General features: G+C 46.9%; 1 protein-coding gene across 3 annotated transcripts in view; it reads left to right on the top strand.

Moving 5' to 3' along the window:
* The window catches only part of LOC134356953 (plexin-A1-like), a 462148-nt gene that overhangs the window by 377532 nt on the left and 59182 nt on the right, over window positions 1-25434 (top strand). For all 3 annotated transcript variants that reach the window (XM_063068230.1, XM_063068229.1, XM_063068231.1), the window contains exons 17-20: window positions 189-282; window positions 2105-2344; window positions 3416-3559; window positions 23430-23664. In XM_063068230.1, coding sequence (XP_062924300.1) covers window positions 189-282; window positions 2105-2344; window positions 3416-3559; window positions 23430-23664 — 713 coding nt within the window. The remainder of the gene's footprint in view (window positions 1-188; window positions 283-2104; window positions 2345-3415; window positions 3560-23429; window positions 23665-25434) is intronic.

Here is a 25434-nt window from a genome sequence, read left to right as displayed (position 1 = left end):
TCTCTCTCAATCTCTCTGAATGTCTGATGTCTCTCTCCCTTCCCATCTCCATCTCTCTCTATCTTTCTCACTATTCCTACCCCTCTCTCTATCATTATCTCCATCCCTCACCCTATGTCTCACTTACCCCTTCCCCCCCCCTCTCTCTCTCTCTCTCTCTCACTCACTCTCACTCTCTCTTCAACAAGTGGTGGAACGCCTCTCACCGTGACAGGTACCAACCTCGCCACAATTCAAGAGCCCAGGATTCGAGCGAAATACGGCAAAGATCAGTCGACAAATGTGAGTGCCTAAACTTAATGCTTGTACCACCCAGCTGGTGCATTTTAACAGAGGGTTAAACAGCAAACTTAGAACCCAAGGAACACGGGTGAGCGAGGTTCCTTTCCTGCCAGAATGTAATACTAGGGTCTAATCGGAGACATCTTCCAGCAACAAAGAAAGGTTACAGCAAGGAAGAAGGCCATTCTTCCCATCAGATCTGTACTGCCCCAATGTAAAGCCAATCCAATTAGTTCCTCTCCTGATCTTCTCTACAACTTCTTTCCTTTCGTCCGCTTATTGTTCACCTGCACTCCACTTTCTCAGTAGCTGTTAGTCTCTATTCTGTTATTGTTTTACTTTGTTCTACCTCAATGTACTGATGTGATGAAATTATCTGTATGGACTGTATGCAGGACAGGTTCTTCACCATATCTCAATACATGTGACAATAATAAACCAATCTATCTATTTTAATTTCCCAATTTCACCAGCTCCAATTGAACCTGTCCCCACTAATCCCGAGGCAATGCATTCACAGCCCAACCATTCTCTTTCTACAGGTTTCCCCTCACATCACCTCGTGTCCTTTTCTGAATCATGTCCCGAACTCCTCAACCAGTTGGGACAACATCTCTCTATCTATTCTGTCCGATCGCTTTGTGGTTGGGAATACACTGTCCAATCCCTGTTCGGCTCACCAAAATCCCAGGAGATCAGCAGTTTCTGAGCTACTCAAACCACCCCATCTGGCACCAACAATTATTCAATGGTCAAGGTCACTTCGATCACGTGTCTTCCTCATTCTGATGTTTAGTCTGAATAACAACTGAACCTCTTGATCATGTCTGCATGCTTTTTTATGCATTGAGTTGCTGCCACATGATTGGTTGATTAGATATTTGCATTAATGAGCAGGTTTACCTAATTTAGTGGCCACTGAGTGTAGGACATCGAACGTCGAACATTATAGCACAGAAAAAGCTCTTTGGCCCGCTCTGTTGTTCTGAACTAATTCAGCTAATGACGCCCATTCCTGTACGGCTACTCAGTGCCCATATCCCCCTGTGTCTGTGTATTCATGTGCCAATCTAAGAACCTCAAACACTTCTGTCGTATTTGTCTCTACTGCCAACCCTGGCAGCACATTCAGGCACCCACCACTCTCAGTGTAAAAATAAAAATTGCCTTGCACATCTCCATAAGACATAGGAGCAGAATTAGTCCATTTGGCCCATTATATCTGCTCTGCCATTTGATCATGCCTGATTTATCCTCTCTCTCTCTCAACCCCATTCTCCTGCCTTCTCGCCGTAACCTTTGACATCCTTCCTAATCAAGAACCTATCAATTCCAGCTTTAAACATACCTAATGACTTGGCCTGCTCAGCTGTCTGTGGCAAAGAATCCCAGAGATTCACCTCCCTCTGGCTAAAGATATTCCCCTGATCGCTATCCTATACTGAGGCTGTGCCCTCTGGCCCTAGACTCTCCCACTATAAGGAGCATCTCCGATCTTGGCAGTCCATCTTGCCGCCATACGAGGAGGTATCATGATGATGTCTCCTTGTATAGTGATGAAACATTTGCTGATGGATTGCCAAGATTGGAGAACAACTCAACCCAACCATCAGCCAGCCGAGCTACCCATTTTCTGAGTTATTTCCATAAGAAAAGTTTATCTCTTCAGACTTGCCCCCTCTCACATTAAATGCATGGCCTCTGGTGTGAGACATTTCCACCATGGGGAATGGTACCAATTGCTGCCTCTGTGCAGGCCTGCCCTTGATGTTGAAGCCCCTCATCTAGTTGCCGTGTTGACAAAGATGTTGTACCTTTACAGGAGTGCCGGGTGTTGAACGATACGGCCATGGTTTGCAAAGCCCCCTCCATCGCGCACAGCGGCCACAACTCATTGGACGGCCCAGTTCAACCGGACGAGGTCGGCTTTGTCATGGACAACGTCCAGTCTGTGCTCATCATCAATGGGACGGGCTTCACCTACTACCCTGACCCCTCCTTCGAGATGCTGAGTCCTTCAGGGTCTTTGGAGCTGAAACCCAGCTCCCCAGTGATACTGAAGGTGAGGAGAGGTGGGGATCGGTCCATGTAAGGGGCGTTACTAAGTGGGTGGTCATTGTTTGCAGAGTCGGTGGGTTTGGACATGGGGGGGGGCGCGGAATCAGACGGGAAGGTGGAGTGAAGGCTAGGTTCCGATCAGCTGTCACCTGACTAGATGGCAACACCCACACAAAGGGCCAGAGGAACTCAGCAAGTCAGGCCAAGGGCAATAACAGTTGACATTTCGGGCCGAGACCTTTCACCAGGACTGCAAGGTTTAAACTTCTTCAGGGTAGATAGACCTCGAAGTGAGCAGCAAATCACAAACGGAAGAGTCCTGAGGAAGGGTCTCAGTCTAAAACATGGATTGTTTATTCCCCCTCTGTAGACGCTGCCTGATCTGCTGAGTTCTTCTAGCATTTTGTGAGCGTTGCTCAAGACTTCCAGCGTCTGACGAATCTCTTGTGTTTATGACTGAGTGGCAGAAGGGCTGGCTGTTGCAGAAGGTTGCCGACTGACTGTTTCAGCTTGTCGGTTGTTGCTGAAGGCCAGCTGCTGACATTTATCGAAGAACGGCAGATAGCTGTTACCGAGGGATTGCTGGCAGACTGATGCTGAAGGCCAGAGGCTGGCTGTTGTTGCCAAGGGCCAGGTATTTCCAGAGGTAGGCTGCTGTTAAAGATCAGAAGCTGACTGTTGGTAAAGTCCAATTTTTGTAGAGGGTCAGGGGGTGACTTGGTGAAGGCCGTTTTCTCTTTATCTATGGAGGAGGAAGATGGGAACCTTGATCAAGTCCTAACACCAACTGTCGGCTTTTGACCTTCACCAACTGTCAGTGTTTGATCTTCACCAACTGTCGGACTTCACCAGCAGTTGGTGTTCACCAACAATCGGCTTTCGACATTTGGTCTCTGACTGTCACCAACAGTGTCCCTTTGTGCTGAGATACAGTGGGACTTCGAACAAAGCTATGGTTTATCGCTTCTCCTCTCTGTGAGGCATCAAGGAACTGACGCTTACCTCGGGCAGGGTACATGCCAAACATTTATCCTCTGGACACTCAACTAGACTCTCTGGTCTGCCTTCCTCCTAGGGGCGGAATCTGATCCCCAATGCGCCAGGCAACGTCAAGCTGAACTACACGGTGCTGATCGGCGACAACCCGTGCGTGCTGACCGTCTCGGAGACGCAGCTCCTGTGCGAACCTCCCAACCTGACCGGCGAGCATAAAGTCCTGGTGAGTGTGGACGGTACTGGTTGCGAGCTTCGTTGGGATGGGTGGGAGGGGTCAGTGGAGAGCTAGGCCGCCGTTAGCCCCCCCGCGCTCCTTGATGTGGTGTGTGTGTTTTGTCTTGGGGTCAGGAGCACGAAAGGTTAGCACACCTGCACTTCTGTAGCGCCTTTCACCCCCTCAGGAAGCCACGCTGGGTCCTACAGCTGATATAATACTTCAACTAGACTGGGAACACAACAGCTATTGTGCATTTTGAGGGATTCCACAAGCTGCAACTTTTAATAACTGGATAATCTGTTAAAGAGCACAGGAACAGGCCTCTCGGTCAGCCTAGTCCATACCAAAATGTTGCCCTGCCCAGTTCCGTGGACCTGCACCCAAATCACTGCCCTCCCTACCCCTCCCATCCATGTACTTATCCAAACTTCTCTTAAATGGTGCAATCGAACCCTCATCCACCATTTTCACTGGCAGCTCGTTCCACACTCTCACCACCCTCTGAGTGAAGGAGCTTCCCTTCATGTTCCCCTTAAACTTTTCACCCTTCACCCTTAACCCATGACCTCTAGTTGTAGTCCCAGCCAATGTCAGTGGAAGAAGACTGCAGGCATTAACCCTATCTATGTGCCCCATAATTTTGTGCACCAGTCCAGATGCTCCAGCTTTCTGGAATAAATTATTGAGTAAGGCTGCGGTGGGGGGAGGGAGAACTTTTTGATAATGAGGATAGAACAGTACACCCAGGAACTGGCCCATTGGCCTACACTGGCTGCGCTGAACACAACTGCAAATCGAACCCAATCTCTTCTGCCTGGACACGGTCCCTATCCCTATACACATATTCACATGTGCATCTAACAGCTCCTTAAACACTTCTGTCCTCTCCACTTCCACCCCGGCACCCCCAGAAGCCTTATCTTCGAGCACAAAATGCTGGAGGAACTTAGCAGGCCAGGCAGCATCTAAGAAAAGAGGACAGTCGATGTTTTGGGCTTAACCCATCCGGCTGAAGGGCTTCGGCCCGAAATGTCGACGACTCTTTTCCGTAGATGCTGCCTGGCCTGCTGAGTTCCTCCAGCATTTTGTGTGTGTTGCTGGGATTTCCAGCATCTGCAGATGTTCTCTTGTCTGTGATTGGAGTCAACATTTCGGGCTTAGGTCTTCCATTAGATGTGTTCAACCCAGCGTAAAGCGTTTTTTTTCTGTCTGCCTTGGGGCAGGGAGGGAGTTGAAAGTGTTAGCCTGATGTGCCGGACAAACACGTAATGCTGGAGGTAACAGACTAACTTTCTGGGTTTGGGGCTGTGGACGTGATTGGTGGAAGAATTGGATGTGGTTCCATTAGGTCAAGGGTTTCCCAACCTGGGGTCCATGGACTCCTGGGTTAATGATGAGGGTCCGTGGCGTAAGAGGTTGGAAACCCCTGCATTATGGTGAAGTAATGGTCACTTTAACTCACGTGTACTGGTCCTGTATAAAGCTAGATAACTTTTGGAGAGATGTTTTAAAATACTATCAAAAGTTTTAGATTTGGATCTACAACCTAATTTGCTTACGGCAATTTTTGGGATTATCCCATCGGAAGCAGGAAATATTCCTGTTTCCGCTCAGCGTACGGTGAAGTGACAAGCAACATACTTCTTCTCTCTCTGTTCCCCTCGGGTTTAGCCTGGTCTTCAGGACCTCCCAGCCCTGCTCCAGTTCAGCAGGCCCATGGGAACACCTCCACTTGCAGGTTCCCCCCCTGGGTCGAGCACCATCTGGAATAGGTAATTCGGACTGATTTATTACTGTCACATGTACTGGAATACAGTGAGAAACGTTTGCTAGTCATACTATCCAGGCTGGAGCATTGCAGGCAGTCTGATCACCCCAGTACAGGAAGGATGTTGAGGCTTTGCAGAGGGTGCAGAAGAGGTTTACCAGGATACTGCCTGGTTTAGAGGGCAGGTGCCGTCACAAGAGGCTGGATAAACTTGGGTTTTTTTCTCTGGAGCGGTGGCGGCTGAGGTGAGATCTGATGGAGGTTTACAAGATTATGAGAGGCACAGACAGAGTGGGCAGAGAGTGTCTGTTTCCCGGGGTTGAAATGTCTAATACCAGAGGGCATGCATTGAAGGTGACAGGGGGCAGGTTCAAAAGGGATGTGAGGGGTAAGTTTTTTTTTACTCAGGGAGTGGTAGATGCTTAGAATGCGCTGCCTGGTATGGTGGTAGAGGCAAATACATTAGAGGCATATGGATGTGAGGAAGATGGAGGGTTATGGATGTTGTGTAGGTAGGAGAGATTAGTGCTTGGGTGTTTTTGAGTTCCTTTTTATCTGGTTCAGCACAACATTTTGGGCTGAATGGCCTGTTCCTGTGCTGTACTGTTCCACGTTCTATCATGCCAAACATAAGGACATTGAGGGAAAACAGAATGCAGAATAGAGTGTTACAGTTACAGAAAAAGTGCAGAGTAGGCACACTATCGATAAAGTGCAAAAGTCACAATGAGGTAGACTGGGAGATCAAGAGTTCCTTATTGTTCAGGAGTGTGTGGGCCACGGGCAGAGGAGTGGGTGGGGGGGGAGCGAAGAAGGGCGATGAGAGGGGTGGCTTTGCAAAGAACGGTGCGAGTGAAAGGACACGGGTAGATCAGGGCAGAAGAGAAAGGGGCAGAGGAGGGAGGAAGTTTCCTGAAGTTGGTGAATTCAGTGTTCATGCCATCGGGTTGTTGATCACCTCGGCAGACTGTGAGGTGCCATTCAGAAATTTTGTCGCCCATTGCCCCTCTGACCTCAGTGTTAATTAAACTTTGCTTGCCTACAAAAGAAGTTTGCAATGATTGGGGTCGCACATTAGCGTAAAGGACGCTTTACAGTACTAGTGACCCTGGTTCAATTCCCGCTGCTATCTGCGAGGAGTTTGTACGTTCTTCCCGTTCAAGCTGTACTTACCAGGAATAGCCTGGTTTATCCCCAGCCTAGTTGTGGGACAGTTCATGGTTGTGGATCCTGCAACCTGCTTGGGTCGGAGGGGTGCTGTACAGATGAGCGTTGTGCCAGTGGCCTCCATCTCTCACGGTTATGGGCGAGTGCCTGGGTTGCTGTAAAGCTCTCTCCGGCCCACTCTACAATGTTGTCTGTCCATTCCTTCCCCTGTCTGCCCCGTTTTCTTTTCCCCTGCACCGTTCCCTGAAGAACTGTTTTTGAGAGTCCACTTGATCTTGTTATGCGGCCATACCGTCTCAGTTTCCTCCCCTTTACTCTGGACAGCAGGTCTTCATAGTGTCTCGTGTGCTGGGTGCTGGATGGACCAGCTGACCTGCCAACCTGCACGTCTTTGGACTGTGGGAGGAAACCGGAGCACCCGGAGGAAACCCACACGGTCACGGGGAGAGCGTACAAACTCCTTGCAGGCAGCGGCAGGATTTCTTGTTTTGTGGCAGCAGTACAGTGCAAAGGCGTAAGATTACTATAAATTACAAAAATAAATAGTGCAAAAATAAGGAAACTGAGGTAGGGTTCGTGGGTTCATGGGCTGTTCAGAAATCTGTCAACGGCAGGGAAAGAAGCTGCTCGACTTCCCTTGGTGGTGGTGGTGGTTTCTGTGGAATTGAACAGATCACTGAGTTATTTCAGTGAATTTGGGGCCATAGAAAAAAAAATAGATCATTTAAACTGAGAGGGGAAAAGGTTTAAAGGGGACGCGAGGGGCAACTTCTTCATGCAGAGGCTAGTGCATACATAAAACAGGTTTGCCAGAGAAAGTGGTTGAAGCAAATGCAATAACGATTTTTAAAACACATTTGGACAGGAACATAGATAGGGAAGTTTAGTGCGGGCCTTCCCAGCCTTTTTTGTGCCATGGACCGATAACATTAAGCAAGGAGTCCGTAGGCCCCTGGTTGCGAGGGATCAAACGCAGACAAATAGAACAAGCTTAGGTGGTTCCTTGGGCAGCATGGGCACGAGCTGGGGCAAAGGACCTGTTTCCATGATGTATGACTCTGTGCTAAGCCACTCGTACTTCCTTGTCTGCTGTGTCTATCTCACTGAATATTTTACACTTTTTCACTGTAAAGCAATGACCTCATCTATTTTTCATGAGGACAGTCACAGAATATTCATTATGAAACTTCCCATGTTCTCCATAGCCATACAATATGTTCCCATTTTGTTCAGTGAGAGGTCCTAATCTCTCTTTAATTTCTTCTTGCTCTTTATGCGCTTATAAAATATTTCTTTGATTTACTTTGCATTTGAAGAACTAAGCTTAAATTCTCAACAGCAGCTTTAGTGGGTCAGAACTTGTGTCTTTGAGTTACAGACGGGGCAGCCAGCACTTTGCTTAGGTATCGAGGCAGTATTTAAAAACCTCGGCAACAATGTGAGTTCAAATCCCAAGGGACACGAGGGCTTTAAATCCATTGAAGGTGAGAGAGGTTAGGTTCAAAGAGGATGTGAGGGGTAAGTTTTTCACTCAGAGAGTCGTGCCTGGTATGGTATTAGAGGCTCTTAAAGAGATGTTTAGATAGGCACATGAATATGAGGAAGATGGAGGGGTATGGACGTTGTGTAGGTAGGAGGGATTTTTTTTTCAATATACTTTTTAGCTGGTTTGGCACAACGCTGTGAGCTGTGAGCTGTGCTGTTCTGTTTAATGTTCTATGTTTTAAATTCAATTAATGGAATAATCTAGAACCCTTGTGGAAAAAAAATAGAGGTGACCCATGGATGGTTGTCAAAGTCCTGATGCTTCCCGATGTTCTTTAAGGGAGGTAATCTGCCCATAACTTTTCTGAGCTATAAATGACTACAGACCTATAAATATTATTGATTTCCAACTATCCAGCAAACCTCTTGGTTCAAGTGGGTAAATTAATAATAAAACTTGTCTTTTATCGTGGGTTGGAATTGGAATTGGCTGAGGTACAGCGAAAAGCTTGTCTTGCCTACTGTTCATACAGATCAATCCGTCACGCAGTTCTGCTGCTGCTGTCCTTAAGGAGTTAATACGTTATCCCCACGACCGCGCGGGTGACCCCCGGGTGCTCTGTTTTCCTCCCGCATTCCAAAGACGTACGGGTTAGGGTTAGTGTTACGATACGTGGGTTCTGGCTGAGGAAAGAAAATGGCTGCAGTCGCTTAGCACTTTCGTGCATGGGTGTTTATTGGATGCGCCAAAGATTAAACCTAAAAGAATTCGCAATAAGAGTGAAAAGAAAACTGTCAATATTTACAAAAATGTATTTACTAGAAAACACAATGATAGCTACATACTGTTTATCCAGTTTGAACTCCTGGCAGCTCGATCTCTCTCTTCCACCAGAACAATCAGTCCCATTTTTTTGGGCACCAGGGCATACCATCTTTAATTACCCACAAAGTTAACTTCTGGATACATATAAATAAGAATTTGATGCACCCCACAATGTAGTTACAATCATATTACCAAATAAATGGAAGTATCTACCTTAAATACAGTATGCAAACAATATATACACATTTAAACATCCCATTACTAAAGAGATGGAATATTCCACTGTGTATGGCAGGAAAAGCACCGTAAAGCCAACCATTCTGCAAATGTACAAGGGAAGATTTTAAAGTGCCTACACTCAGTACGACAGCAAAATGACAAGGCACCGTTTGTCTGCGTAAATTTTTCTACAGAAGTGGTTTGCCATTACTTTCTCTAGGCATGTGTACAGAGTATGTTTAATGAGTGCTCTCCATCACAGTTAGTAAGATGGGGATACTATGTTGGCGCTGGAAGTGTGGCGTCACTTACGGGCTGCTCCCCCCCCCCCGTGCATCCTCGGAAAGCGTTGGTCATTGGATACTATGTTGGCGCTGGAAGTGTGGCGTCACTTACGGGCTGCTCCCCCCCCGTGCATCCTCGGAAAGCGTTGGTCATTGACAGAAACGATGCATTTCACAGTACGTTTCAATGTTTCAAGCTAATTGTGACAAACAAAGCTCATCAGTCTACATTGAGGTAGTACAAGGTAAAACCATACTGAATACAGGATAAAATGTAACAATTACAAAGAAATTCCAGTGCAAGTAGACAGTGAGGTGCAAGATCATAATGAGGTAGACCTTGAGGTCAGGAGCCTATCTTATCTATCTGATAACAATAGGATAGAAGCTGCCCTTGAGCCTGGTGGGACCTTGCTTTCAGATCTTCTGCCCAATGGAGCGGAGATGGTGTCTTTGATCATGCTGGCTGCTTTACTGAGGAAGTAAGAAATATAGGCAGAGTCCATCAATGGGAGGCTGGTTTCTGCGATGTGCTGAGCTGTGTCCACAGCTCCCTCGGCAGTTCCTTGTGATCACGGGCAGAGCAGTTGCCATGTCAGGTTGGCAGAACTGAGGGCCTTGCTGTGCATTTTTGCACATTTTGTGGACAAGGCTAGGAGTGATTTGATTATAGATTCAATCTATTTGTCAGATATACATCCAGTAAAATGTGTCGTTTGTATCAAATCAAGTCAACGAGGGGTTGTTCTGGCAAGCCCACAAGGGCCACCACGCTTCTGGCACCATCACAGCATGTTTATACCTCACTAACTCTAACCTGTAAGTGTTTGGTATGTGGGAGGAAACCAGAGAACCTGGAGGAAACCTATGCAGTCACGGGTGCTGTAAAGCATTGCTTGATAACATGATCTATACATGATTTTTATTGTTAAACACCACTGGTTCATTCATTCGTTATGTGCCATGTTGTATGACGTAGGCGATCATGGTCTTTGACCATGATTGTCTTGAAAATTTTTCTACAGAAGTAGTTTGACATTGCCTTCTTTTAGGCAGTGTCTGTACAGGACCGGTGGTTTCACGTTGCCCTGATCGGGGGGCTAAGCAGGTGCTACACCTTGTCCAAGGGTGACCTGCAGGATAGCAGAGGGAAGGATCTCCTTACATCTCTGTTGGTAGAGATGTATCTCCACCCCATCACTACACTACAAAAAGCATCTGCTCCTTACCTCACTATTACTCCCGGGATATCTTGTGAACAAACTGTCTCCTGCGTTACAAGAGTCCGGACAGACCTGGCACAGTTGCCCCGTCATTGTGGTGCAGTCTTGTGTCTGATCTTTGAATCCACAGTGACAACCAGTGAACAATAAATGTGACCCAGCACAGTAACAACTGCAAGGTTTAATGTCTAGTTGGGAAGAACCACTCTAAACAGATGCTGCCTTAACCAGGGTCACTCAATGGCCTACAGCTGGTAGAGCCACTGCCTCGTGGCTCCAGAGACCCTGAATTGATCCCGACCACCGGTGCTGTGTGTGTGTGTGTAAAATTTGCACAAACTCCCCACTTCTTCCATATGACCATAAGAGATAGGAGCAGAATTAGGCCATTCAGCCCATTAAGTCTGCTCTCACATTCCATCATTTCTGATTTATTATTCCTCTCACCCCCATGCTACATTGAGAGCACAATCAATATAGAGAAAACTGCGTACATTGTATTTCCTGGATATATTAACAACGTACATGTTTGAAATAAAAACAGATATATAGTTTTGTATAAATATGATAAGGTCTGGTTTCCTCCTAGCAACTTTAATTGGTGATTGAAAATTGTCCCTCGCATGTGGGTGGTTGGAGCTGATGAGAATAAATTGAGATTAACGTGAATGGGTGGTTGATGGTCAGCACAGACTTAATGGGCTGAATGGCCTGTTTCATTGCTGTCTGAATGTAATGTGTGAAGTGCCTTGAGATCCCGGGCGTTAGGCAAATGTAGGTGTGTGTTGTTAATCAGTCACCAGATTGATCAGCTGCATTGTCTTCTCCCCTGTGGCTCTGAGGGTGAGACGGATTCTGCAACACCACCTACAACCTGATGGAATGGGGCTGGCAATATTTCACCAGGAGGCACGCCAGCCTCTGATGGCAGAACTTCACACTATCCAGTCCTTTACACTAACCTGCCCAGTAACATTTAACAGCTCATCAATTAATGCTTAATTGACAAAAGAAGAGAGTTCCTTGCTTGGGTTAGGATGACAAATGACAGGCATTAAAGAGAAGGTAATAACTTTTGACTTTTCTAACGTGATCCCTCTCGCTGTGATGTTGATAGGCGCCTGCCAATGGTGGGTCCATCTGTTTGCGCAAGGTAGTCCAGTTCCTCAGCGACCTACAGCCCCTCTCCAGGGTACCAGTCGCTTGTGGTGGGGTATCAGTTGTTGACAGACTGTACAAACTAAAACAACAGGAATTCTGCAGATGCTGGAAATTCAAGCAACATACATCAAAGTTGCTGGTGAACGCAGCAGGCCAAGCAGCATCTATAGGAAGAGGTGCAGTCGACGTTTCAGGCCGAGACCCTTCGTCCTGACACGTCGACTGCACCTCTTCCTATAGATGCTGCTTGGCCTGCTGCATTCACCAGCAACTTTGATGTATGTTGGTTGTACAAACTAAATCCAGCTTTTCAATTACACACACATGCAAGCAATGCACAAAAACATGCATACATGTACACACATACACCTGTACACACAGACATGCCTGCATTTGCAAAAACACAATTTTCTGTGAGACAGACAGACAGACAGACACACACACACACACACACACACCCCACCCACCCACCAGCCTACACACACATGCCTGTATATAAATACAGACACGTACACACACCTTGTATACCAGCTCAATGTCCTTCGTCTGGTCAAGGAAAGTGAAGAGGTGATAGAGAGAAGCTACAGGCAAGCAGTCACTCCGGGGCCTCGGTAGACAAATAAGTGGGTAACAGTCAGGAGAGGGAAGGGCAGGAGTCAGATACAAGAGAGTCCCCCTTAACAATAAGTACTCCTGTACTGTTGCGGGAAACGACCTACATGGGGGAAGCAACAGTGGCCGTGCCTCTGGCACAGAGTCTGGCCCTGAGGCTCAGAAGGGTAGGGAAAGGAAGAGGATGGCAGTAGTGATAGGGGACTCTATAGTTAAGGAATCAGACAGGACGCAGGAAAGAAACACGGATGGTAGTTTGCCTCCCAGGTGCCAGGGTCCAGGATATTTCTGATCACATCCACGATATCCTGAAGTGGGAAGGTGAACAACCAGAGGCCGTGGTATATATTGGTAGCAACGACATGGGCAGGAAAAGGGAGGAGGTCCTGAAAGCAGACTAAAGGGAGTTAGGAAAGAAGCTAAGAAGCAGGACCACAAAGGTAGTAATCTCGGGATTACTGCCTGTGCCACGCGACAGTGAGTATAGGAATAGAATGAGGTGGAGGATAAATGCGTGGCTGAGGGATTGGAGCAGGGGGCAGGGATTCAGATTTCTGGATCATTGGGACCTCTTTTGGGGTAGGAGTATATACACATACATACCTGTATATAAGTACAGACACACACTCACACGTACATCTGTATATAAATATATGCATGAAGACGCGCATAGACGCCTGTATATAAATACACATGTGCTTATGTATTAAACACATGAATACATTCCCAAGCAACAGGAATTCTTCACACTCATTTACAACGAGATGTCGGAGGAACTCAGCAAGCCGGGAGCATCTGTTCGGGGGAAATAGAAAGTCGGCATCTTGAGTTGAGATCTTTTATCCGTCCAGTTAACCCAGCTGACTACACACCATTGGGATGTGGGACGAACCCGGAGCACCTGGAGAATCCCACTCGGTGTCAGTGGAAGCGTGAAAACTCCACACAGGCAGCATCGGAAGTCGGGGTTGAACCTGCGTCTCTGGCGCTGTGAGGCAGTGGGACCACCCTCTGCGCAGGCCTGCCACCCTCTCTGAGAACCCTCAGCAATTTCTGATTTTAAATCACGTTTTGCACTTCCAGAGCAGCAGATTGACAGGGAATATTATGTTTTTTTTTCATTTGCATCCACCGAATGCTGGGAATTAAATGAATTTGGATATGTGCTGCTTCTGAGCTGGGCATCCACTGACACATGGGCAGACAGTCTGTCAAGGGCTGTAGAAAACCGCAGCTCAGCCCCTGATCAGTGCTTCACGGCTCTGTGAAGGCATTTATTTTCTGCCTGGCTGCATCTGGCTCGAAACTCCAGATTAAAAATAGGCAGCGTGCAAATCTTACGCGGCGAAGATCGCTGACTTTTTCATGCGATTCATACAAAGAAAGAGGGGATGAAAGGGCCTGTGGTGATTGGATTTGCACACGTGCTTCTGTCCACAATGGCTCAGTGCTCGGGGCTGACGTTCCAGACTGTGAGAGTCCATAGGGATTTGTTGCATTTGGTGGGGGTGGTCTGCTGTCACAGCCATCGGAATCTGGCAGCGAGGGCCAGTTGCTTCTGGCTTTGGAGGGGAGGGGCTTTTCCGGACGTGACAGCAGAGTGGGACAAGAGCTGAGGCAGCTGCTACATTGCTCCAGTGATCTAGGTTCGATTCTGGTGGATTCTTAAGACCATGAGACATAGGAGCAGAATTAGGCCATTTGGACCATGGAGTGTGCTCCGCCATTTCATCATTTTCCCTCTCAACTCCAATCTCCTGCCTTCTCCCTGTACCCCTTCCTGCTCTGACTAACCACTGCCTTAAATATACTTAAAGACTTGGCCTCCACAGCCACCTGTGGCAACAAATTCCACAGATTCGCCACCTTCTGGCTAAAGGATTTCCTCATCATCTCCGTTCTAAATGGACATCCCTCTATTCTGAGGCTGCGTCAAATTCCCTTGCCAAAGGAAACATCCTCTCCATGTCCGTTCTATTGAGGCCTTTCGATAGATTTCAATGAGATCCCCCCTCATTCTTCTGAATTCCAGTGAGTACGGGCCCAGAGCCATCAAATGCTCCTCATTTGCAGAGCCTTTCAATCCTGGAATCATCCTTGTGAACTTCTGCTGAACCCTCTCCAATGTCAGTGGATCCTTTCTTAGATAAGGGGCCCAAAGCTGCTCGGATTCGACCCTGACCTCCGGCGCTGTCTGCATGGAGTTCGCACGTTCTCCCTGTGACGGCGCGTGGTTCTTGGTGTTCCAGTTTACTCCCACATGCCCAGGACCTGCAGGTTGGTAGGTTTCAGTCACCTCTAGAAGAGTGTTTGTTTATTTACTGATTGATTGTGATATAGGTCCCTTCTGGCGCCTCGAGCCGCACCACCCAGCAATCTCCTCATTTAGCCGTACCGTAATCACAGGACAATTCACTATCACCATTAATGTATGTCTTTGGACTGTGGGACGGAGCCGGAACAGCCAGAGGAAACCCAGTCAATCAGGGGGAGAACGTAGAATGTTGAACAGTACAACAGAGGAAGAGGCTTTTCGGCCCAACATTGCTGTACTGTTCGATGTTTTGTGTCTCATTCCACTCTGATTTGGACAATGCCAAAATAAACTTAATCCCTTTTGCCTGCACATTATCCACATCTCTCCATTCCCTGGGTATCCTTGCATTAATTTTTACGTACTTACTGCCCGTTACGCCGCTGGCGTTTAGGGCAACAATGAAGGTCCTCCATCTCTGGCGGTGTTCCGGGCTTCCTTCATCATGTTAGTAGCTTCCTCTCGGTTTTCACTACTGTCAGTCATGCAAGCCCTGGGTGGAGATTCAGGAATACCGTCGCACTCAGATGTAGGATTCTTCATTGCTGTTTCCGTAACAATTTTGTTTTACCAGTCAGGGTTGTTAGCCCTGAGCTGAACCCCCGAACCTGGCGGACCTGTGGACCACTCTTAGTCTAGCCTTTACCCTTTGACCTGTTTAGCATGGGTGACCCCACCAAGAGTGAAAGCATAAAACCCTGACTCCAGCCAGCATAGCTTTCTGGGTCACTGAGGCACATAAGCCTCTGAACCCAACTACAAGGTTGTGGTCTTCTTGGAGGTGAGTTAATTTGACAGCCTCATAAACACACCATTGTTGTATCTGCATCCTCCACCACTGTATTAGGCCGTTACAGGCACCCACCTCCCTCTGTGTCAAAGCACTTTCCCCACACATCCCCTTTAGTCTTCTCCCCTCTCAACGTAAAGCTGTGCCCTCTAGTATTCCACATTGAAAAGGTGAGGGCATGGATAGGAAAGGTTTCGAGGGATATGGGCCAAATGCAGGGGACGTGGGACTAGCCCGGTGGGCATCACAGCATGAATGAGATGGGCCAAAGGGCCTGTTGCCATGCTGTGTTATTCTATAACTATATGACTTCAGTCCTTCGAAAAAGATTCTGGCTGTCTGGTGGCACGACAGTGCAGCAGTTAGGGTTCAATTCCCGCACTGTCCGTAAAGACCCATGACCATGTGGGTTTCCTCCAGGCGCTCCAGTTTCCTCCCACGTCGTACAGATCGGATTAGTAAATTGTGGGCATGGCAATACTTACGGGTTTCTCCCAGCACGTATTCAGTATGAGTTGGTTGTTAACGCAAACAATACATTTCATTATCTGTTTAAGGACTTTTGTGATTTTATATTGTGAAAGGGAATGGAATTTGGGCTTGTAGCTCTGAATCAGATTCAGGTTTATTACCACTGACAGATATTGTGAAATGTGTTGTTTTGTAGCAGCAGGACAGTACAAGTCATAAAAATGTCTATAAATTACAATAAAAGTAAAATAAATAAATGGTGCTAAAGAGGACCAGTGAGGTCGTGTTCAATGTCCATTCAGCAATCGGATGGCAGAGGGAAAGAAGCTGTTCCTGAATCGCTGAGTGTGTGCCTTCGGGCTTCTGTATCTCCTCCCTGAGAAGAGGGCATGTGGGGGTCCTTAGTGATGGAAGCCGCCTTTTCTGCAGCTTATTTGCATCCTGCGCAGTAGCAACCTCCCCAAACCAAACGGCGATACAGCCAATTAGAATGCTGTCCATGGTCCATCTGTAGAAGTTTGTGAGTGTCTTTGGCGACATGCCAGATCCCCTCAGACTCCTAATGAAATACAGCCACTGCCGTGCCTTCTCTGTGACTGCATCGATATGTTGGGTTTTTCTCCTGATGGAGCTGGCTGAGTTTACAAACCTCTGCAGCCCGATTCGATCCTCTGCACACTTTAATTTAGAGGCACAACACGGTAAAAGGCCCTTCTGGCCCAACGAGCCCCCTCCGCCCAATTACACCCTCGTGACCAATTGATGACTATCCTTGACATCTTTAGAATGCGGGAGGAAATCCACACGGTCACAAGGAGAGCATGCATCTCCTTACAGGCGATGGCGGGGATCGAACCCAGAGCGCTGGTGTTGGAATAGCCTTATTGATTTGGAGATACAGTGCAGAATAAGTCGTTCAAGCCACGATGCCCAGCAATCCCCCAATTTAACCCTAGTCTAATCACATGACAATTTACAATAACCAGTTAACCTACTAACATGCAAGTCTTTGTACCTTGGGGCGAAACTGGAGTGCCCAGGGGAAGCCTGCATGGAAAGGAATTTCAAGCTTGCTCACAGAGATGCCGGAATTGAAGTCCGATGCCCCGAGCTGAAATAGGACGCACTAACCGACGCGGTACCGTGCTACCCTTGCGCTGGAATCACAATTATTTAGAGCAGATGCTTACTTGATATATATATTTGGACACAGAAAGTGTCTATTCAGCCCATCTGGTCTATTCTGGCTCCCAGCAGAGCATCCTCCCTCATTTCCTATAACCTAATCTCCATCCCGGTTATCCTGACAACCACCTACACTAGCGGCAATTTATAATGACCGACAGTTCTTTGGGATATGGGAGGAACCCTGAAGCACCTCGTAGGGGGAAACCCATACCATCTCAGATGGAATCTGCAAACTGCCCAGACGGTCATGGCTGATCCTAGGGCACTGGGACTATAAGGAAGTTACAGAGCAGTGCGGCACAGAGTTGGGGCGGAAGTGGTTATTGGAAGGAATTCATGTCCCTGTTGATGACTGAGCAATGGAAAGGGTGTGCAGCTTCGGGTTCCTGATGTCAGCATCTCTGAAGATCAAATTGTACCCAACGTATTGAAACAATAGCAAAGAAGGCAAGCTAGCGGCTATTTTCATTTTGGAGCTTGAGGTGATGTGGCATGTCACCAAAGAGTTTAGCAAATTTCTACAGGTGTATTATGGAGAGCATCCTGACTGGTTGCATCACTGTCTGGTATGGATGGAGGGCACTGCACAGGATTGGAAAAAGCTGCAGAAAATTGTAAACTCAGCGACTCTGTCGTGGGCACTGGCCTCTTTAGCATCGAGGACATCTTCAAGAGTGGGTTACTCAAGAAGATGGTACCTTTTATTAAGGACCCCCATTACCCAGGACATGCTTTCTTCTCATTACCACCATCATGGATGAGGTTCAGGAGCCTGAAGACACACACTCAGTGTTTTAAGAACTGCTTCTTCCCCTTGGCCAACAGATTTCTGAACGGCCCATGAATCCGTGATCACTACCTCACTATTTTGTTCTCATATTATTTTATACTTCCGTTGTAACTTATAGTCATTCTCATTGCACTGTGCTGCTATGATGAAACAACAAATTTCACAACCTGCAGTACTGCACAAAAGGTCTGAGGCACACATGTATATCTAGGGTGCAGCGTACTGTATTTCTCAATGTGAAGCAGAGAGCAAGTCTGTAAATCTGGCAGGAGCAACGGATGCTGGGAATGACAGGGGTGGTGCGCCACGGGAGGGGTGCAGAGCATGAGTGTCAGGGGCAGGGGGGTAGCACGGTAGCAAACACACCCAGCCCTGAGTCACCAGGAAAAGTCATTTGATTCTAAACAATTGGTTTATTGATCATTACAGAATGCCTCTCTGATACTTCCAGCTCCCTTCCCCTTTTTCCAGCCATGATTTCCCCTCTCCCTGTTCCCTTCCCACTCTGTCTACAATAGAGACCCATGTCAGAATCAGGTTTATCATCACTCACATATATCATGAAATTTGTTGTTTTATTGTGGCAGCAGTACAGTGCAATACATAAAATGACTACAGTACCGTGCAAAAGTCTAAGACACCCTAGCTATATATACGTGCCTGAGACTTTTGCACAGTGCTGTACGTCAGTGCTAATAAATCTGATTCTGAGTCCAATTCCATCTTCACGCTGAAGAGAATGTGAACCGACTGAAGTTCACACAACCTCACATCTCTCCCCATGGCCGCCCGAGGTTTACGTTAATAGCACCACTCTGCTTGAGGCAAATAAATCCTTGCAGAGTGAGTCTGGCATATTGTTTAACTCCGCGTCTTATAACTTAATTAGAAGCAATCTGTAATAATCAGAATCAGGTTTATTATCACCGGCATGTGACGTGAAATTTGTTAACTTAGCAGCAGCAGTTCAATGCAATACATAATCTAGCAGAGAGAGAGAGATAAAAAATAATAAATAAAATAAAACATAATAATAAATAAACAAGTAAATCAATTATATACTGTATATTGAATAGATTATTAAAAAATGTGCAAAACAGAAACACTGTATATTTAAAAAAAGTGAGGTAGTGTCCAAAGCTTCAAAGTCCATTTAGGAATTAGATGGCAGAGGGGAAGAAGCTGTTCCTGAATCACTGAGTGTGTGTCTTCAGGCTTCTGTACCTCCTACCTGATGGTAACAGTGTTTTCTCACTGGGTGCTGGAGGTAGCTGCCTTTCTGAGACACTGCTCGCTGAAGATGTCCTGGGTACTTTGTAGGCTGGTGCCCAAGATGGAGCTGACTAGATTTACAACCTTCTGCATCTTCTTTTGGTCCTGTGCAGTAGCCCCTCCATACCAGACAGTGATGCAGCCTGTCAGAATGCTCTCCACAGTACAACTATAGAAGTTCTTAGGTGTATTTGTTGACATGCCAAATCTCTTCAAACTCAGAGAAAGGTCTTTGGAGTCATAGAGTAACGCTGCATGGAAACAGGCCCATCGGCCCATCTTGTCTATGCTGACCGCAATGCCCACTTAAGCCTGTTTGACCATATTACACTAAATCCTTCCTAGCATTATGTTTATCCAAAAGTCTCTTGAATGCTGTTATTGTAGCTGTCTCAACCACTCCCTCTGGCACTTTGTCCCATATACTCACCACCCTCTTCATGAAGAAGTTTAAAATTTTTGACCTCCAGATTTTAGTTTGCTTTCCATCTGGGTAATCTCCAATTTGATGGCATGAATTTCAATGTCTCCTTGTGGTGAACACGTCTACCCACCCCCCCCAACCACTTCCTATATTTCCCACTCACCTTCACTTCTTCTCACCCACCGATCATCAATCCCGGTCCCCTCCTCTTTCCCTTTCTCCTATGGCCCACCCTCCTCTCCTATCAGATTCCTTCCTCTCCAGCCCTTTACCTTTCCGACCCACCTGGCTTCACCGATCACTTTCTAGCTATCCCCCTTCCCCTCCTCCCACCTTTTTATTCTGGCATCTTCCCTCCTTCTCAGTCCTGAAAGAAAGGTATCGGTCTGAAATGTCAGCTGTTTGTGGTCCTCTTGGAGGTTACAAATTATGAGTAGACTTAATGTTCTTTGTGGTGGTGAAGGAACATAACAGGAGAGACCAAACACAGGACAGCTGATCACTTCATGGAAAGCCTCTTGCAGTCCTGAGCTTCTAGTTGAAAGAGCACAGATTAAATTTACAAGGATGTTGCCGGGTCTGGAGGACCTGAGTTACAAGGTAAGATTGAATAGGTTAGGACTTTATTCCTTGGAACGTAGAAGATTGAGGGGAGATTTGATAGAGGTATACAAAATTATGAGGGGTAAATGCAAACAGGCTTGTTTCCTGCAGCCTCCCCTCTCCCTTCCTCTTTCCCCAGCCATGATTCCCCTCTCCCTGCCCCCTTCCCACACTCAGTCCACAATAGAGACTCATATCAGAATCAGGTTTATCATCACTCACGTGTCATGAAATTGGTTGTTTTATTGTGGCAGCAGTACGATGCAATACATAAAATTGCTACAGTACTGTGCAAAAGTCTTTGGCACCCTACCTGTGTATATGTGCCTGAGACTTTTACACAGTGATGTACATAATTTGTTACTCTGTTAAACAGTAGTTTGTGGTTTTCTAATACCGTTTTAACTATTTCCACAAAACTTTGGCTAATTGGGGCAGCTACTTAATTGGGCCAAAATGTACTGGTCTTGATATGTCCTAATGACCTGGAATCTCCTGTATCAGTCTGATGTTCAGATATAGTAGCCAACTTATAGAATGTCTGTAAAAATGGAGCCCATTCCTTACCCCAGTAGAGCTACAGTATTTTTAGGTTTTTACAGTGTTCTACAGAAAAAGACACTTCAGCACAATTGGTTCATGATGTCTATCAAAGCTAGTCTCATGAATGAGAACAAAAGACCTAGGAGCAGGAGTGGGCCAACTGACCCATCGAGCCTGCTCTGCCATTCAATAAGATCATGGCTGATCTGGCCATGGTGTCAGCTCCCGTATCTGCCCTTTCTCCACAACCCTTAATTACTCGCTCTGGTAATACTGGTATCTATAAATCAGGCTTTCATAACCTAGTGACTGTCAAGAGAATACAGAAACTTATTCTTGCCTGGTGCCATTGCGTAAGTTAGCTTACAACAGATCAGAGACACAGGATATCTACAGATGTTGGAAATCCTGAGCTACACACACAAGTGCTGGAGGAACTTGGCACTTCAGGCTGCATCTATGGAGGGGAGTAAAGAGTCAACGTTTTGGGCTGAGACCCTTCATCAGGACTGGAAAGGAAGGGGGAAGAAGCCAGGATAAGAAGGCGGTGGGAGAGGAAGGAGTTGGAATTGGCAGGGTGTGGAACACGCACAAAATGCTGGAGGAATTCTCAAGTCAGGCAGCATCTCTGGAAAGGAATAAAGAATTGATGTTTTGGGCCTAGCCCCTTGAGCAGGACTTGGAAAGGAAGGGGGAAGAAGCCAGAATAAGAAGGTGAGGAAGCTGGCAGGTGATAGGTGAGCAACACACACAAAATGCTGGTGGAACTCAGCAAGTCAGGCCCTTTGCAGGGGGTTGTGGTAGAATAAACCGTCGACATCTCAGGCCGAGGTTTATGATCACTGTCTTATATAATGTGAAGCAGGCAAGTCAGATAATACAAAGACAGATCCCATACCTACTCACTTTAGGAAAACCTGGCTGGGCTGTGCCAGGGAGCTGGAAAGGTTACGTTCCCCACTTGAAGCTGTGCCAGAACACCTCATGTCTAACAAATTGTTTCTGCTACTGCTATTATGTCAGGTAATTTTTTCACAGCTGGGCCCCACAGGTACCCTGTAGGAAGGAAGACACTCTCAAAGCCCCGGCTCTGTTCACACTCGACCACAGGATCTTTCACACTCACAGAAGAGGCAGACGGGGCCTCTGTTTGACATCTCGCCTTAACAGCTTCACGTTGAATCACGCGGAGCACGGCACGAACTTAGAATCACGGGGCAGATTCAGCTCGAGTGCCCTGATCGAGCACTCTTCAGCTCTTCCCTGTATATTTTATTAGTTCTTCACGGCACCGCTTTCCTTTGGCAGTGTTTTCACAGTCTGCTCACTGTGGCTAGCCGGTTTCTGGAACTGTGCAACAACTGCGGTGATACGTCTGTGAAAATACCAGCGAATCGCATATGCCTATCGCCTTGGACGCAGTGAGAGGTACTCGGGGCATATTTTGGGAGTGTTCTCAAAGAAAATATGACACTGAATCGCATGAGATTTTAAGATACATTACGGTTTTAGGTTATATTTCAATCAAGATTCAAACTTATTTGTCATATGTACATTGAAACATACAGTGAGATGCACTGTAGGTGTTAACAACCAATGCACCCAAGGGTGGGCCAAGTGTGGCTACACATTCTGGCCCAGCATTGCAATCCCACAATGCTCGGTAGAACAACACAGAACACAAGGAAATAGAGCACAGCAAGCCCCTTTCTGTCCTCCCACCCACAAGGACAGGCCTCCAGCAGACTCAGGTTTGAGTGCAGGCATGCAGATATTGGGCCTTCAGACACTCCAGTGGACTCCCATAGATTCACAAACACAGGGCTGCAGCTAACAGGCCTCGACGTCCAGACTTCTGATTTGACCCTCAGCCCTGGAGCCTCACTGATTTAACCTGACCAACGGGCCTCTAATACCCCCCCATCACTCCCATCGTTCTAAACTCCGAGATACATGACTCTCTGATCCCAGGAATTAGCCGGGTGAATTTCCTCTGGAGGTTCTCCAGTTCTTAACGCTTCCTCCAGATGCTCCGGTGTCCTGCCAATCCCAAAGGCATGCAGATTTGTAGATTAGTTCAATCTCTGTAAATTGGCCCTGGTGTAGGGTCTCCTTATGTGGACTGTAGAACACCGAAGGTACTACATAAATGCAACATGTTATTGAAGGCTAAAATGGAGAGGAGCAAGCTTTTGTATTTGGTATTGATAATCAATTAATCTCTCTCTCTCTCTCTCTCTCTCACTCACTCTCTGACTCTCTCTCCTCTTTCTGTCTTGATCTCTCTCTTCCCCTCTTTTTGTCATTCTGTCCCTCCCTCTTTTTTCCCTCCCTCTCTCACTCTCCCTCACTCAATCTCTCCCTGTTACTCTCTTACACTCTCTCTCCCTCTCCCCCTTCTCTTTCACTCTCTCTCTCTCCCCTTCCCTCTTCTCTTCCCCTCCCTCCCCTCGCCCTCTCTTTGCCTCTCTGTCCCTCCCTCCTCTCTCCAACTCTCCCCCTCCATCTCTCTCTCTGTGCCCTTTTCTCTCCCTCTCTTTCTCTTCCTCTCTCCCTCCTCTCTTTCTTCCCCTCTCTCCCTCCCTCCCTCTCTCCCACCCTCCCTCTCTCTCCCCTCTTCCCCTCTCTCCCTCCCTCCCTCTCTCCCACCCTCCCTCTCTCTCCCCTCTTCTCTCCCTCTCTCTCTTCTCTTTCTCTCTCTCTCTCCCCTTCCTTCCTTCCCATTTCCTCCCACAGATCCAGGTAGGGGGCCTGGAATTCTCTCCCGGGATCCTCCACATTTACTCGGATAGCCTGTTGACCCTTCCAGCCGGTTTTGGCATTGGGGGAGGTGGCCTCCTGCTGCTGCTCATCATCATCGTCGTGCTCATCGCCTACAAGCGGAAGTCCCGCGACGCCGACCGCACCCTGAAGCGCCTCCAGCTGCAGATGGACAACCTGGAGTCCCGGGTGGCTCTGGAATGCAAGGAGGGTAAGAGCTCACTGGTCATGGTGACCCCCACCTCCCTTCCTCCCCACCTCCTTCGGGAGAGTTGTCCCTTAGAGCTAAGGAGCACTACAGCACAGAAATGGGCCCTTCAGCCCATCTAGTCAGTCCATGGCCTCTTCTACTGTCACAATGTCACTCTCAGGTTGGAAGAGCAACACCTCATATTCCTTCCAGGTAGCCCCCAACATGACGGCATGAACGTTGATTTCTCCAACTTGTGGTTGTTACCCCCTCCCCCTTCCCTCTTTATCATTTCTCCTCTCTTGCCTCTTAGCTCTTTTCCTCCTCTGCCTATCACCTCCCCCTTGTGCCCCTCCTCCTTCCCTTTCTCCTATGGTCCACGGTCCTGTCATATCAGATTCCATCTTCTCCAACCCTTTATCTTTTCCATGTATCACCTCACAGCTTTTTTCTTCTTCAGTGAGTACAGGCCCAAAACCATCAAATGCTTCTCATATGTTAGCCCTTTCATTCTTGGAAAAATTCTCCTGAATCTTTTCTAGGTCCTCTCCAATGCCAGCATGTCCTTTTTCATATACGGGGCCCAAAACTGCTCACAATACTCCAAGTGCAGTCTGACCAATGCCTTATAAAGTTCCAGCAGTACATTCTTGCTCATCAATGAGGGGATGTATGTGCACACATCTTCTGCTACTAGCGCACAAAGGAATTTAAACTTTACAAAAGGTTGTCACCCTCTACCTCGTTGGCATGTTGAATATATTTCATGATCATACACAATCATTTTCCCCTTTCCTGATGCTGGCGGTGTTGACAAGGTGGAGTTTGCGATGATTTGTCTGCAGATTTTAGAACCAGCTTATTCATATTGTTTTTAATTGAAGAAATTATTGATTCACCATGTCGATTTCCAAAGAAGCAAAGGATGTGAGACGCAAAAGAACATTTAAAGGGAAAAGACTTAATGAAACAGTAGAAACTGCTACACTGAGAGCTCATGAGGTCAGGAACATGCAGCAACGAGAAATATTCATGTACAATACAGAAACTGGTGTGACCTGAGTGAATTGTCACGATGCAAAAGTTGCTGGAGAATTTGCAAATGGGAAGAAGTGGAGTGATTTTAGAAACCTGATTTTTTAAAGCGTCATTTAGCAAGCAAATCACATATAGATGGTGTGCAAAAGCTCTGGCGAGAAAATCCTTCATTACCCGCTATGTGTGTTTTGTGAGAGTGCATATGAATGAGAGCGAAAATGATCAAACCCAGAGGAGATCAAAGTTCTTATTGACAGTTATTTTATTTCTTTTAAACAATGAACAACAAACTGGACTTGGTAGTTTATTATCCTTAGAATAGCTTCAAGTTTACTTCCATTTAAAAATTCAGTGCGTACATATTGTAGTCACTGGGCAAAAAATTGCACAGCTCAAGGTTTTTGTGCACACTGGTCATTACAAATTAGAGGGAACATTGTTGCTCATATATTCTACTCTATGAATGCTAACATAGCATTTGCCTCCTTACTACCGACTCAACCTGCAAGTTAACCTTCAGGGAATCCTGCACGAGGACTCTGAGGCCCTTTGCACTTCCAATTTCTGAATTTGCTCCCTGGTTGGAAAATAATGTATGCCTTTATTCCTCCTAGCAAAGTGTCAAGTCACAGAAGAATCTGTATGTTTCCTAGGATGGAGCAGTAGCATAGCCTAACGGCCCGGGATAGAGTGGATGTGGAGAGGATGTTTCCTATTGTGGGGGAGTCTAGGACACAGCCTCAGAATAGAGTG

This window comes from Mobula hypostoma, chromosome 15 (genome assembly GCF_963921235.1).
Source record: "Mobula hypostoma chromosome 15, sMobHyp1.1, whole genome shotgun sequence".
NCBI lineage: Eukaryota > Metazoa > Chordata > Chondrichthyes > Myliobatiformes > Myliobatidae > Mobula > Mobula hypostoma.
Note: the sequence above shows the minus strand (reverse complement) of the source record. Positions and strands in the feature narration are given on the sequence as shown.